Consider the following 13,344-nt stretch of genomic DNA (forward strand, 5'->3'; position numbering starts at 1 on the left):
CGTCCCCTGCCTCTCTCTTATATGCAAGTTTTTCTTCAAATACACTCAAGCAATTAATCTTTTTTGCCTTTTGTTTTATATTTTAGGTAAATTTCCTTCATCTTTTCTATTTATTTTATTGTCTAATTTTACTTTTATTTTTTTATAATTAGTTATTAAAAATATTAGGATTTATTATAATTTAGGGGTTTATGATAAATGTTTATTAGGGGTTTTGATATAAATATGTTCAAATTTGTCAATAAATAATCAAGTATAATTCAATGAACATGCTTATTATATGCATATAAATATGAATTGAAATAGATTTTGATTTTGACAAGTTGATGTGTATTTTACTATGAACTTCACCTGGAAGATTTAGAAATACTGTGTAACTTAACTGACTTTTGTATAACAGTGAATTATTGTGTAGTTATGTTAGTTATTATATAGACACTGATGATGATAAAAAAATCCAGCTGGTTCATATTAAATTAACATGTCACTAGACAAGTATTTCAAGCGTAAATCCCTCAAGGATGAAGAGTCAATCAAAGCTTAAAGTCATGTAACTCAATCAAGTCCAAATAAAAGTCATATTGAAAACAACCCTGACACTCTCTTTGTTGATCCTAGCTTAAGAAAACCAATTTATGAATACTATATAAATGATAGAGATGCAATCCGAAGAGCTTGTCTACAAAAAGGTCCTTGTCAACCTTCATACTATGATTTTCCTAAAAAATAATTTAAGAATATATCATCACTATGACGCTTTAATCCGACTTGATTTGATGCATACCCAACATGGTTAGAGTACAGTATAGCCAAAGATGATGTCTTTTACTTGTATTGTTACCTCTTCAAGTCAAAAAGAGGCGTTGATTCGTTTATGGGTGATGGGTTTTCAATTTTTTTTTTAAAAAGAAATGGTCTTCATACATTCAAGATCACACCATAGTTTTTCTACAAAGATAAAAGTGGAATGTACGTGAAGAAAGAATATATGGAGTAGTAGCGAGAGTAATCTATGGTATGATCTTGAATGATAATATCCTTTTCATGTTTAGTGATCCTTCCTACTTATATTTATAGACATTTTGTAACAAAAAATAATAAAGACTAGTTATAATTAATTTGCAATTTGTTATCACGATGCTTTCTTGTATAAGATGTTTAAATTGGTCTTATAGCTCGTTGGAAAAAAAAAACAATAGAGTAAACACCAAAAAAAAAGAAGTAATTTATTGTATTAAAGTTGACATGAAGTTTATTGGATTCTATAATATTTACGAGTTGCTTAGTTTTACTTGTAGATTCTTTGTTTTTTTTTTCTAGATTCAATGAAGGCTTATTTCATGTGCTTAGTTTTACTTGTAGATTCTTTGTTTGTTTTTTCTAGATTCAATAAAGGCTTATTTCATGTTTTTTTTTTTTTTTTGCAAAAGTTAGGACTTTCTTAGGTTTGTCTTTTTGAATGATTTTGGTGTATTGACACTAAAAATTTGGATGGGAGTTTTAAGAGAGACTTGGAACCAGAAAAAAAAAATGATGAAAACAATTACGAATAAGTTAAAAAATCATATATAGTTAGTAATATGATCAATAATTTTACATGCAAACAAGAAATCAAAGGAATATTTTTATGCAATGGAAGATGGTGGTGACTTGTATGGGTTTGGATTTTTATTTTTTCCTTGTGATGTTATCATGGATGCTTGGAAGCATGAAAGGTTTAAAATAAAGCAATGTAAGGTCTATTCCAGGAAGAACAAGTTAAGATTTATTAGGAAAAAAGATATAATACCCTGACACACAGGAGCATCAAGGGTAACCTTACATCTTTTTTCATAATACCAATGGTTTTGTTTTTTTTTTTCTAAATCATTATATAGATCAAGATTATTTCTATAATAGTTCATAATATATCACTAGTTTGTTCTTAGTTGTATATAATTTAATTAATGTAGTTAGTCCATGGTGGTCCTTTTTTATTTATTATAAGAGCATGAGTTTTAAGACAAGATAAAAAGGGCAATAAAATAGACTTGTCTAGTGCAAAAAAAAAATATATCCTAGTAATAAGATAAAGTTGGGTGATGATCTTAATTTTTAGTGTTGTCATCTTTTCTAGATTATTTATGCAATATTGTTATGTAAGTTTTTTTACTTGAACATGATAATGTTTTTCATGCTTGTTACATTAAGGCTGGGCACTGGGTTGTGATATGATAGAATTGTTTGAGGTTTAAGAGTTATTATAACTTTTCCTTTGTGTGTGGTGCTTTGAGTCTGAATTAGGTTATGTTTGGTGATGTGTTTTTATTCATAGCTTTTAAAACCTGTTTGTTTTCACGTTTCAAAAGCGAAATTTGAAAAAAATTATTGTTTTTTTGCTTTGAATTAATTAAATTTTTTATTTTTGATTTTTTTAATGTACTGATGTTAAAAATAAAATAAAAAAGATATTTTAATACATTTTCAAGTAAAAAACACTTTGAAAAATAATCTTTATCACACTTTCAAATATCACCTTAATTCGGTTGTTATCTACCATAATTCTATAAGAAAACCACGAATCCTCTATTTGTCTCTACTCTTTATGCATTCACAAATGAAAAATTCAACTTCTACTAAAAAAATTTGAGTTTATTTCTTACATGATCATTCATGAGATGATGCATAAATGTCCAGTTTTTTTAGCAAGTTGCATTTTCAGCAAGCAAAGAATGTGGTTTTGGATTCACCAGAGTTGATGCACTTTTACCAAGCTCTCCCTCTATGTTCTTTTTTTGGGTTGTTCTCTTTTCTAAGCCAATAGATGGATAGATATACCCTCATCACCTTCCTTCAAGATTTCAACATTTAACCATATAATAGGTGACCTAGTGGTAAGAGCTTGGGACCAAGAGGTTTGCTCCTTTTATGATCTCAAGTTTAAGCCATGTGATTGCTAATATGATGGCCACTAGAGGTTTATATGATCATTAATTTCAGGATCTGTGGGATTAATTGAGGTGCGCACAAGCTAACCCGGACAACCATGTTAATAAAAAAAAGATTTAACATTTGATCAACTCTTTATGTATTCTTTTTGACAAGCTAGGATTTTGCTCTGTCAAAATATTTTTTTTCCTTTATAGTAAGATTATTTTTTATTTCAGTTTCTTCCTCTAAATTCCAGTTGAAAATCTCTACCCGGTGAAAATTTTAATTCGATATGTTCTTTATAAATTGCATGCTTGCTACCTTATTGTATGGCCTGACACTAGTCTAAAATAGAGTAAAAATTAAACCAATTGTCCAGACATCACATGCATTTATAGTTTAAAATATATCTGCTTTTAATTGTTAATTCTCTCCTGTTGTGTTGAATTTTTGTTAGTTGATCAGCTTGTTAATCTTGTTCTTCCTTGTTCTATTTTGGTAGAAAACTACATAGAAAAACATGTTTGTCCTCTTTTGTAGTCAATAGAGTCTAGCATCCTTTATGGATCATGGAGTTTTCTTCTTCTTCCTTTTCATCTTGTATATAAAAATTTTTATATGTTTTTTATCTTGAAAAATATTTAATGATAATACTATATATCACTTGAATCATACATAATTTATAGATTAGATTGCTGGTAAATACTTTTAAAAAACTCATTTTGTGCATTTGAATTATTTTCTACTTTGAACATTTTCATTTCAATGAAGAATTAAAGTTTTATCTCAATTTCAAATTTTAATTTATTTTATATTTAAACCATTTAAATTTTTATTTTTAGCCAATGTGATCTTTTTATATTGTAAATTAAGATTGAAAATTGTTTAAAATTCAAAGATATAAAAAGAATAGCAAAATCAACTTCATTTATTGTTTTATTATAAGAAACTTTTAAGAGTACAAATAATTTTATACTAGTTACTTTCTATGCTAAAAAACCTCATATGTTAATATTAAGAGTGAAGCTCCTCCCTCTCTTTTTGTCTTTTTCTAGTTTTCCAATTCCGCCTTCCTTTTTTTTTTTTTTTCTTCAATCACATCTTCAAACTTTTTTTGACCTTTTATACAAGTTTAAAAATAATTAATTAAATTGATTAGATCATGTTAAAACAATATTTATAAAATTTAATTTTAAACCTGAATTAAATAAAAAATTGAATAAAAAATTTCTTTTTTTCCAATTTTTTCTTAGGTTTTTTTATTTATTTATTGGGTTATTTCTAAACTAATTAAATTGATTAATTCACATCAACAAAACTCTCACGTAATTTAATTTTAATTTTAAATTTTTAAAGAAATGGATCAAAAAAGATTTTCTTTCTAAATTTCATTTCTAAGAACATCCAAGTTGATTGGGTAACAAACTTACTTAAATTAGTGTCTAAAAATAAGCAACTGAAGTTGAGATTCTTTCATGCTGTTAGGTTTTCACAAGAAAGTGCCAGATTCTCAATGCAAATGCAACACGAATTCATTCTACACCAAACCCGCAAAGAGAGCAGCACTTTCTGGCTTCTGCGATGCTTACTTCAATTGCAAATAATAGATGAATATCATAGGATGACTTCTTCTTTTTAAATGAGTAAAAACCTGTTTAATATTGTAATTATAATTATTTTTTAAAATATTTTTTACTTAAAATATATTTATCAAAATAATATTTATTTTTTATTTTTAATATTAGCATATTAAAATAATAAAAAATAAAAAATATATTAATTTAAAATAAAAAATAAAAAAATATTTTTAAAACACAAAAACAAACAAAAAATAATAAAAAATATTAATTTAAAATTAAAAATTTAAAAACTAAAATATATTTTTAAAATACAATAACAGAAAATAAACTACTACAATGCATACCTGTTTCAGGCCTGCTTCAATGAATATTTTGAATCGACCAGCTCCTGCTTTCCCATCAAAACTCTTTTGCCTTTTTCATTTTTTTGGCTCATGACGTTTAGATTCGCATCTCGTGGTTCAGAAACTATAATAACTAGTTCAAATGAACATTTGCTTGTTCGGAATTACTATATTTCTTCTATGTAATTCAAATAAATAAATGAATAATCAAAAGATGCATCTAGAAAATCACTGTTTAATATACATAATATAACATAAATAAACAGAAGTTCAAACATGAAATCTTAAATCTCTTTAGATCCATTAATTTCCTCGAAATTTGTTCGCAGAAAGGGAGAAAGAAGGAAGATAGAGAGAGAGACGAGCGTTCAGGGTTATACAGATCATCCCATATGAATCCTCTTTAACCCGTATAAACATTCGCCCAATAAAAGGACAAAACAAGAGCAAAAATCATCCCTGGCAGGTCTTGCAACTCTCCTTCCTCCCGTCTCCAAACTGCAGTCATACCCACCACTCTTTTAGAGATGAAGATTGATATTTTTGTCTTGATCCCAGAAGCGGAAATTTAATTTGCTCATGATATATATCCTTTCTGAAAAGTCTTCTGTTAAATTATCAAGCAACAGCAACTGTTCCTGTCCGTACAGCCTTATTAGAGGTAGAATCCTTGGGATCTGATTTTCTGGTAGATCTTGAAGAGGAAGATGACATTTTCCAGCTCTTCTTCGTCGTAGACTCATCCACCTCTATCTGTTCTTGCCTGCACTCCTTGCTGCAAAATGGTGTGTTACCTCTGCATAACAATTTTCAATACCCATCAGTAAAACAAGGACAATAATCATAAACCCTGCTCATATAGACAATGAAACTCTTTCTTGTTCGTACATGGCACGCGTATATCATACACAGACAGTTCAGACACTAGATGATTGTGTTGCTCAGTATGCAACCTTTTCTTCTTCTTCTTTTTTACAGTTTCAAGAGCCCATTAAAGAGAAGGAATAGAATTCTAAGAACTAACCTGTACATGAAGATGTCGGAGTTATAACCAAGAGGTTTGCGGCAGAGAAAACAAGCTTCAAGAAAGTGAGGCATCTGGGAATCCATGCAACCACTGTAGTGAGACATGATTGATTTCTATCTTAAAAGAAGAAACCCAAACAGTCTCTTCAACCACAAGGTAGCAGTAATTGTAGAAGAAGAAGCGAGAATGGAGAATGGAGGAAAACTCCACGTACTAAGCAGGTCGAGGAGGGTAAAGCTATGGGGGAGCTGGGCAGTTTATAAAGAGAGAGCTTACAGGGCATGCATGTTTCTTGAAAGCTCCTTTTGTTATTCGTAATGGTGTTATTTTATTTCTGGTGCCTATTTTTCAATACAATAATCAGTGGTGCTATATTTATTTTATTCCCAAGTAAACACATGAACGTTCAAAGGAGTCATTGGAGATCGGAGACACTGGGAGCCGAAGGCTCTGTAAAGCATAAATTTCAAGATCATAAGCTCATTTTTCTGTGAGAATCAGACTAATTTATAAGTTTTATATTTTATTTTTTTGTTGGTGAGAATTTTATCTGTGATTTTTTTTGTTTTATGATAGATATTTTTTTTATCGTTTGAAATGTAATTACCATTTTATGATGCACTGAAATTTTATAGCTGGCGTCGCTGACTAACCGTGTTAAAATGGTTTTGTGCTGGAAAAAATTATATTACCACTAGCATCAATCATTTTATTCATGGTTTCATGCTATGCGTGACATAGAAACATAACATATACCTAAATAATATTTATATTAAATTTTATTAGTAATGTGTAAACTATACTTGTATTAAATGTGTGGGTAAATTAATTGTTTTTTCATATAAATATTTTGAGTCCTATGTAAGTTTTAGTTGGAGTTTGTTTCCATGACTATCATGATTCATATTAAATCTATTAAATAAATACGATTTAAGATGAATAAAAACTTTAGATGAAAATATAAATGATGTTTGTTAAAATATTTAAGAAATATTCTTTTTCTTCATAAATATACATCTTCCAAGTAAGGCCTTCAATAATCTCCATTTTATATTTTGAGTAAATGTTTAATTAAGTGAGAATAATTTTTATTTTATAAAATATAATTAACAAATATATATTAATTATTTCTAACCTTTCCTATTAAGTGGAGGTTTTGGGCCATCTCCATAGTGGCTCATAGTTTAAGCCGATTTTTCTATTAAATATGAATATTTTAAGTTATTAATATTATTTTAATTAAAATAACAAACAATTTATAATTCACATTATCGTTTAAGGTTTAAATTTAACATAAAACTATAAGACATTATAAATATGATACTAGGATATAATAAATTTTGTTTTAATCGTGGCATGCATAAGCTTATTCGAGAATGTTATGACCATTGACTTAAGAAGGAACTAAATTATTGGGTATAAATGCATGATACCATTGTTCTCGTATATGATTAAATTATAATACATTATGGGTGCACTTCCATGATTTCTCTAGACAGACCAATGACTCAAGTATAATCAGGCCCCACAATCCAATAAACAACAATAAAGTTCTACTAGGAGCTGAGTAGACGGAGGCCCACAAGGAACACAACAAAGGTTAATGGGCCCCACCTTGACGCAACATCTACTTGGCTCGACTTCCTAGGGTACATGTCTATCTGGCCCACGACAACTGCCCGTATGAAACGGGCAGTTGCCCCCCTGACGTTCCTATGTACACGTGCGAACTGCTGGTGTATCCAGCGAAGCACATCGAGAGTATTCGTCAAGATACGTGGCATGTTATTAATAAAAAGATGTCTGTTCTCGAGGTCATCTTAATCGACGGTGAAGAATGTGCCATTATTTGAGGGGTGACCACATAGGGATTCCCTGCAAGCTGGAGCGAGATATTGAATAATATTTTTTTATTTTTAAAATTATTGCATTAAAATTTTTTAATTATATATATATATATTTAATTTTTTTTAAAATACTTTTTATAAACAAACAAGTACATTCTAAAATGAGTGAAGTTGAGATACAAAGAACATGGGGTTGGGAGAAAGAGTTTTTTTGTTTTACCCGACATTGAGATTCAATTTTATTTTTTAAAATAATTTATTTTTTATTTTAAATTATTATTTTTTAATGTGTTTTGATTGTTTTTTAAGTATTATGTCAAAGATAAATTTTAAAAATAATAAAAAATATATAATTTTAATATATTTCTAAACATAATTTATTTTAAAAAATAATCTTTATTATACTAACAGGTCTTTTAGCTGTAATTGTCGCCAATGTTTTTCAAAAAGCTATAAGCTATAGTTTTAAAAAAGTAATATATAAAAAGAATTATAGTATTAATTTTTAAAAAATTATCAAATATTTAAACAATTATAAAGAGATGGTAATTTTCGAGTGGTCATTTTATGTGGTTGCTGTACTAGCTGTCAGTTACTTAGATGGTTGTTTTTTGTCTTTTAATAATAATAAAAAAAAATATTTCACAGGTTGAATTTGTTAAATTCATGGAAGAATCAATTCCACTTGGACATGAGGTGCTCATCAAAGTGAGTGACTGAGATGGGTGTGGAATACACACACACACGTGTGTGTGTAAAAGAGGTGTCCTGCTTATCAAAGTGAGTGCAAGATGGGCGTGGAATATACATCGACAAAAAAAAAAACTAAATTCTCCAATAAAATTATTATACATCAAGACACATATTACTATTGATTGTTTGAAGATAAAAGAAAATGCACCAAGCTATAGGGATAAGATTATTTTTGCCATAACATAACTAGCTTTAACATATTATATAAGGTTATAATTGTTACTTCTCTTTTCTTATTCACATTTAAATTACTACTTTGGCCCTGGAATAATAAATTGTTATGTTTTTGCCATTTTTTTTTTGTTTTGAGAAATGAGATTAATTTGATGCCTTTTGATATAAAAAAAAATAAAGCTCTTGTAAGTATATTTTTGTTATTTCATATTAATTTTGTCATGGATTTCGAGATTGTTTGAGGATATTGTTGTAGTTTGTTTTATATTAAATGTTGTTTAAAAAAAATTATCTGATACACAACAACGTGTGAATAACTGTTGTGTCGTTTACGCAATGCATGTAGAGTCACCCGACCATAAAAAATAATCTTACAATAAGGTGTTTGAAAGTTCTTAACATCCTCTATATGATGGTGTGACGCGTGTCACAAAAATTTCACTAGTTTGATGTCGAATATCGTTTTTTTCTTTCTTTTTTCTATCTTCCAAAAAATTATGCCACCCATGTAAAATTTCATAACAACCCCTTCAATTTCTTTTTTCTTCACATTTGATCTTTATCTTTTTTGTTATTGTTGTTTTAATTTTAAAATAAACCATAAAATTACAAATATCTTCAACTCCACCCCATGCTATTTTTTAATCTATACATAATATATCAAATTATATTTATTTTATAATTTCACCTCTGGTATTTTTAAATATATGGGTAATCTATAAAATTCCAAAAAAAAATAATTTCACCCTTTTATTTCTCAATCTATAAATAATATATTAAATTATAATTTTTTTTGCAATTTCACTACTTACCATTTTTAATCTATAAATTACATATCAAAATACATTTTTTTACAGTTTTGCTCTCCTATGATTTTATTTTATTTTTATCTTTTAAATTTGATCCTTTTTTTTAATTACTATTTATTTTGTTTGGAATCCTTTTAAAAAATTTTGGTCTGCAAATTTCTTTCTCTTTAGGTTTTCTTCTATCAAATTTTATCTCTGATGTTTTTGTTGTTTTTTTTCTTTTAAAATTTTTTTTATTAATATATTTTTCCCATATTTCATTATTTTAAATTAAATTTATTGAGATTTAATCTTCTTGATTGGATTCATCTCCAATATTTCAAAAGTTGCAAGTTTTGGAGACTAGATAGATTTAAAAGGTTTGTCTGAGTTTACTTGGTTTCCCCTCTCTTTTTAAGTTGATCTTTTTTTTTTTTTTGTGTTTTCGTTTGATTTTTTTGGGTTAGCCCTCGATATGCTTTTTCAAATTTCACCCTCTTTTGTTTTTTAATCTATAAATAATATTTCAAATTTCAAATGTTTTTCAATTTGACACCCTGTGATTTTTTAACAATTCAAGTTTTATCTTCATTCTTTTAATTATTATTTATTTTATTTGAAATTATTTTTTATTCAAGGTCCATCCTTGTATTTTTTTATCTTAAATTTTATCTTTATTTTTCTTACTATTTTTTTTTGTTTTTGAAAAAAAAAAATTATTCATGTTTTCAACAATTTCATCATTCAAAACTCGATTGGTTGAGAATTAAGTTTATTGATCGAAGTCGGGTCCAGAATTTAATGAGTTGCGAGTTCTAGAAATTAAACTAGATTTAGGAGGTTCACTTGAGTTTGCTTTGTTTTTTTTAGCCGATGTTTTCTTTTTTTTAAGAGATCTGCTAGATTGTTTTTTGTTATTGCCTTCTCTCATGTTAGCATTAAGTTGTTTGATAATCCAAGTAAACTCAAGTTTTTTTTTTTACTGTATTTATTGTTGTTATTTTTTTTTTGTATTGTTTAAATTGTCATTTGAAGCAATCATTCGGGACTTGTAATTTTTTTACCCTAATATCTTTTTACATTAAAAAAAAATTTTGTTTGGCTAGTAGTGAAGCATAGGTAACAAATCTAGTATATGTATGATTTTGAAATCTCAAGTATGTATTATGAGGGTGTTTGGTATTGTGATCCAACTATATTTTTAAGTTTATTTTATTTTTTATTTTTTTTATTAATTTTGAATTGTTTTAACGTGCTAATATAAAAAAATTATATATTTTTATATAAAAAATATTTTTTTAAATATAATTTCTACCTTGCTTTAAAATAAATACTCAATTTATAAAGTTTGAAGTTACACGTTTGTGCTATTATTTTATTGGTTGCCTTTACAAACACCTTTATATTTTTTTTTAAGTTAACAGGACATTTTAATCGAATACAGGGAAAACGTCGCTGGTGCCCTAACAATACTCTTATCTAGATGGATAATAATAGCTTTTCATGTTCCTCTACTTATTTCTTTTCCTGGAAAATTCACTTGCCAGGTTTCTTTATCAATATATTTTTATATTTTATTTTCAACCTGAGGTAAGAGGGCAAAAAATAAGGTGAATAGCTCAGGATGCTTAAGCTTAATAGAATGATAAACCCATGTGATATAAGTTTGTTGTGCTTTGATATTTTATATCATTGAATTTAATTACATGTTAAACTCAAATAAACATGAATTTAAAAAACTTTAAAGACCAATATTTTTAGATTTAGTTAAGTATTAAGTTCAAATAGATATGGATTTAGTAAGGTGCCACACTCAATATTCTTATATTTAATTTTACGCCGAGTTCAAGTGGGCACAAGTATGCTAAGTCGCCGGATGCCATCTTATTAGATTTAGCTATGCGCTAAACTGAAATTGACATGAGTTTGATAAGCTTACGGACCTAGTCTTATTAGATTCAATCACATATTAAGCCCATAAACGTGGATCTGAAAAAATATCAAACTTAACATCACTGGGTTGAGCTACACGCTAGGCTCAATATGATCACCAAACTCATGTTTACTTGAATTTGGTACAATGTTAAGCCCATGTTTTGCTAAGAGACTTCATTTGTTTATTTTTATGATTTTTAACATAACATATTAGGATAAAAAATGCTCATATCCCTGCACCCCTGAATGTATAAAAGTCTTTTTAAATGTTTATAATATTCTCATCAATGTTAATATTATGTAAAAAATATCTGTTTCTCGTTAATATCGTGTATGGGATATTTTTTCATCTTTAATACCATGTAAGGATTATTTATTTTCTATTAATATTGCCATAAGAAAATAACATCTCAAATCCCTCAATTCAACCAACATGATAAGATTCAGGGGTTATACCTAAACATTTCAAATCCTTCAATTTAATAAAGAGCCATAGCGTGATAAAAAATAGTTTGAAACCTGTATAGAAGATCTCGAGTTCGAGTTAGAACATGTATTTTTTATAAAAGTTTGAAACAATTAAAATTTTACTTGTTTAACTGAACCTACAAAATATGCTTTACAGGATGCGTGGTTTTCTCTCATAAAAAAAAATATTAGATTTTAAAACATTATAAGAGTTCGTAAACAGTACAAAACCAGAAGCCATATACAGAGAGAGGTTAACGACGAGGATGATTTTGAACTTGTAAATGAAGGAATTCTTTTTTCAGTAAGATGATGATCATCGAGGAATGTACAATGATTTTTAGCCTCATTCATACTTTTCAGACAGGCTACGAAACAATGCTCAAGCTTACATTGAAAGTGGTTTTTACCTAAGCTACTCGGACCAGTTTGAGCAGCTGATATGGTGATAGGCGGTGAGAGAAATGTTGACTAATTATAAGTGTCGCGAAGATAACTTTCAATTTTCACCTATTATAAGTGAGGGGATAATTTGTTCAATTCAAATGCCACACAAGAGGACGACTAAAAGTTTAATCCTAACACGACTAATTTATTATTTTTAGAATTCAGTACCAAAATTACACATCACCATAAATGATAATTAGTTAAAATTCTTTTTCTCATAGTTACACACACACACACACACACAAGATCTAACTAATTATTTTTCAAACACCATAAAAAATTCTCGTATTAAAAGGAAATAAAAAATAAACTGGACATATTTCTGATAACATTTTTTTAAAATTAAAATCCTCCATCCCATAATGAAATTTTGACCAATCCAACGTTACTAGAAGAGTCAAAATCCATTCTAGAAAGAAACCGTCAATAAAAAATAATTTTGATAAATAAAACACTTATAAAAAACCCGATTCAAGTGCAACAATCTTTTTTTTTTTTCATTTAATGGTAAGGAGCATCATTGGACAGACTTGCAAGTTTTATCATTAGATGATTTTAAAGGTGCATCCCTCGTATCGTCTCAATGCATTTAAATGAATTTAATGAATTTTCTTGGACACTAGCTACAATGTTGTCGCTAAAATTAAAATAAATGCTCATCTAATATTGCACCCTGATTTGTTTTTTTTTTTTTCAATTTTGCCACTTGAGTTTTTAAAATTCTAAATGCCATTTTTTAATCGATGTCCAGATTGTACTTATTTCATATAAGAAATGGCACCGTATTGTTGGTAACCTAACATTGTTTGTTAATGAATTCTAATCAAAGGACCTAATCGAGAAATCCAATTTCTTGTAGGCCGAAAGCAATACAAAAAATCAAACGGGGGTAAAATTTATACCGCTCCAGTAGTTGGGTTGGGGTGTATTTGAGGTTTTCCCAAAACTCCTTGATGGAAAAATAAAAAAAAATCCCACACTTTACTGGGCTGGGCTTGCATTACATCTCTGAACCCAAAATCCAAAACCCAGTAGGAAGCCCATAGCAAGTATAAAAGGCACAGACCACTC

At 28.1% G+C, this 13,344-nt stretch overlaps 1 protein-coding gene across 1 annotated transcript; it reads right to left on the bottom strand.

Moving 5' to 3' along the window:
• Window positions 1-5,055: 5,055 nt before the first annotated feature.
• LOC105120750 (uncharacterized) lies at window positions 5,056-6,311 on the bottom strand. Its single transcript, XM_011019111.1, has 2 exons — window positions 5,859-6,311; window positions 5,056-5,630 (listed from the first exon to the last, which is right to left on the bottom strand). The coding sequence occupies exons 1-2, from the start codon at window positions 5,963-5,965 to the stop codon at window positions 5,453-5,455; spliced, it is 285 nt and encodes a 94-aa protein (XP_011017413.1). The 5' UTR covers window positions 5,966-6,311; the 3' UTR covers window positions 5,056-5,452.
• Between the last annotated feature and the right edge of the window lie 7,033 nt (window positions 6,312-13,344).

Source organism: Populus euphratica, unplaced genomic scaffold (genome assembly GCF_000495115.2).
Source record: "Populus euphratica unplaced genomic scaffold, PopEup_1.0 scaffold6.1, whole genome shotgun sequence".
NCBI classification, from domain to species: Eukaryota; Viridiplantae; Streptophyta; class Magnoliopsida; order Malpighiales; family Salicaceae; genus Populus; species Populus euphratica.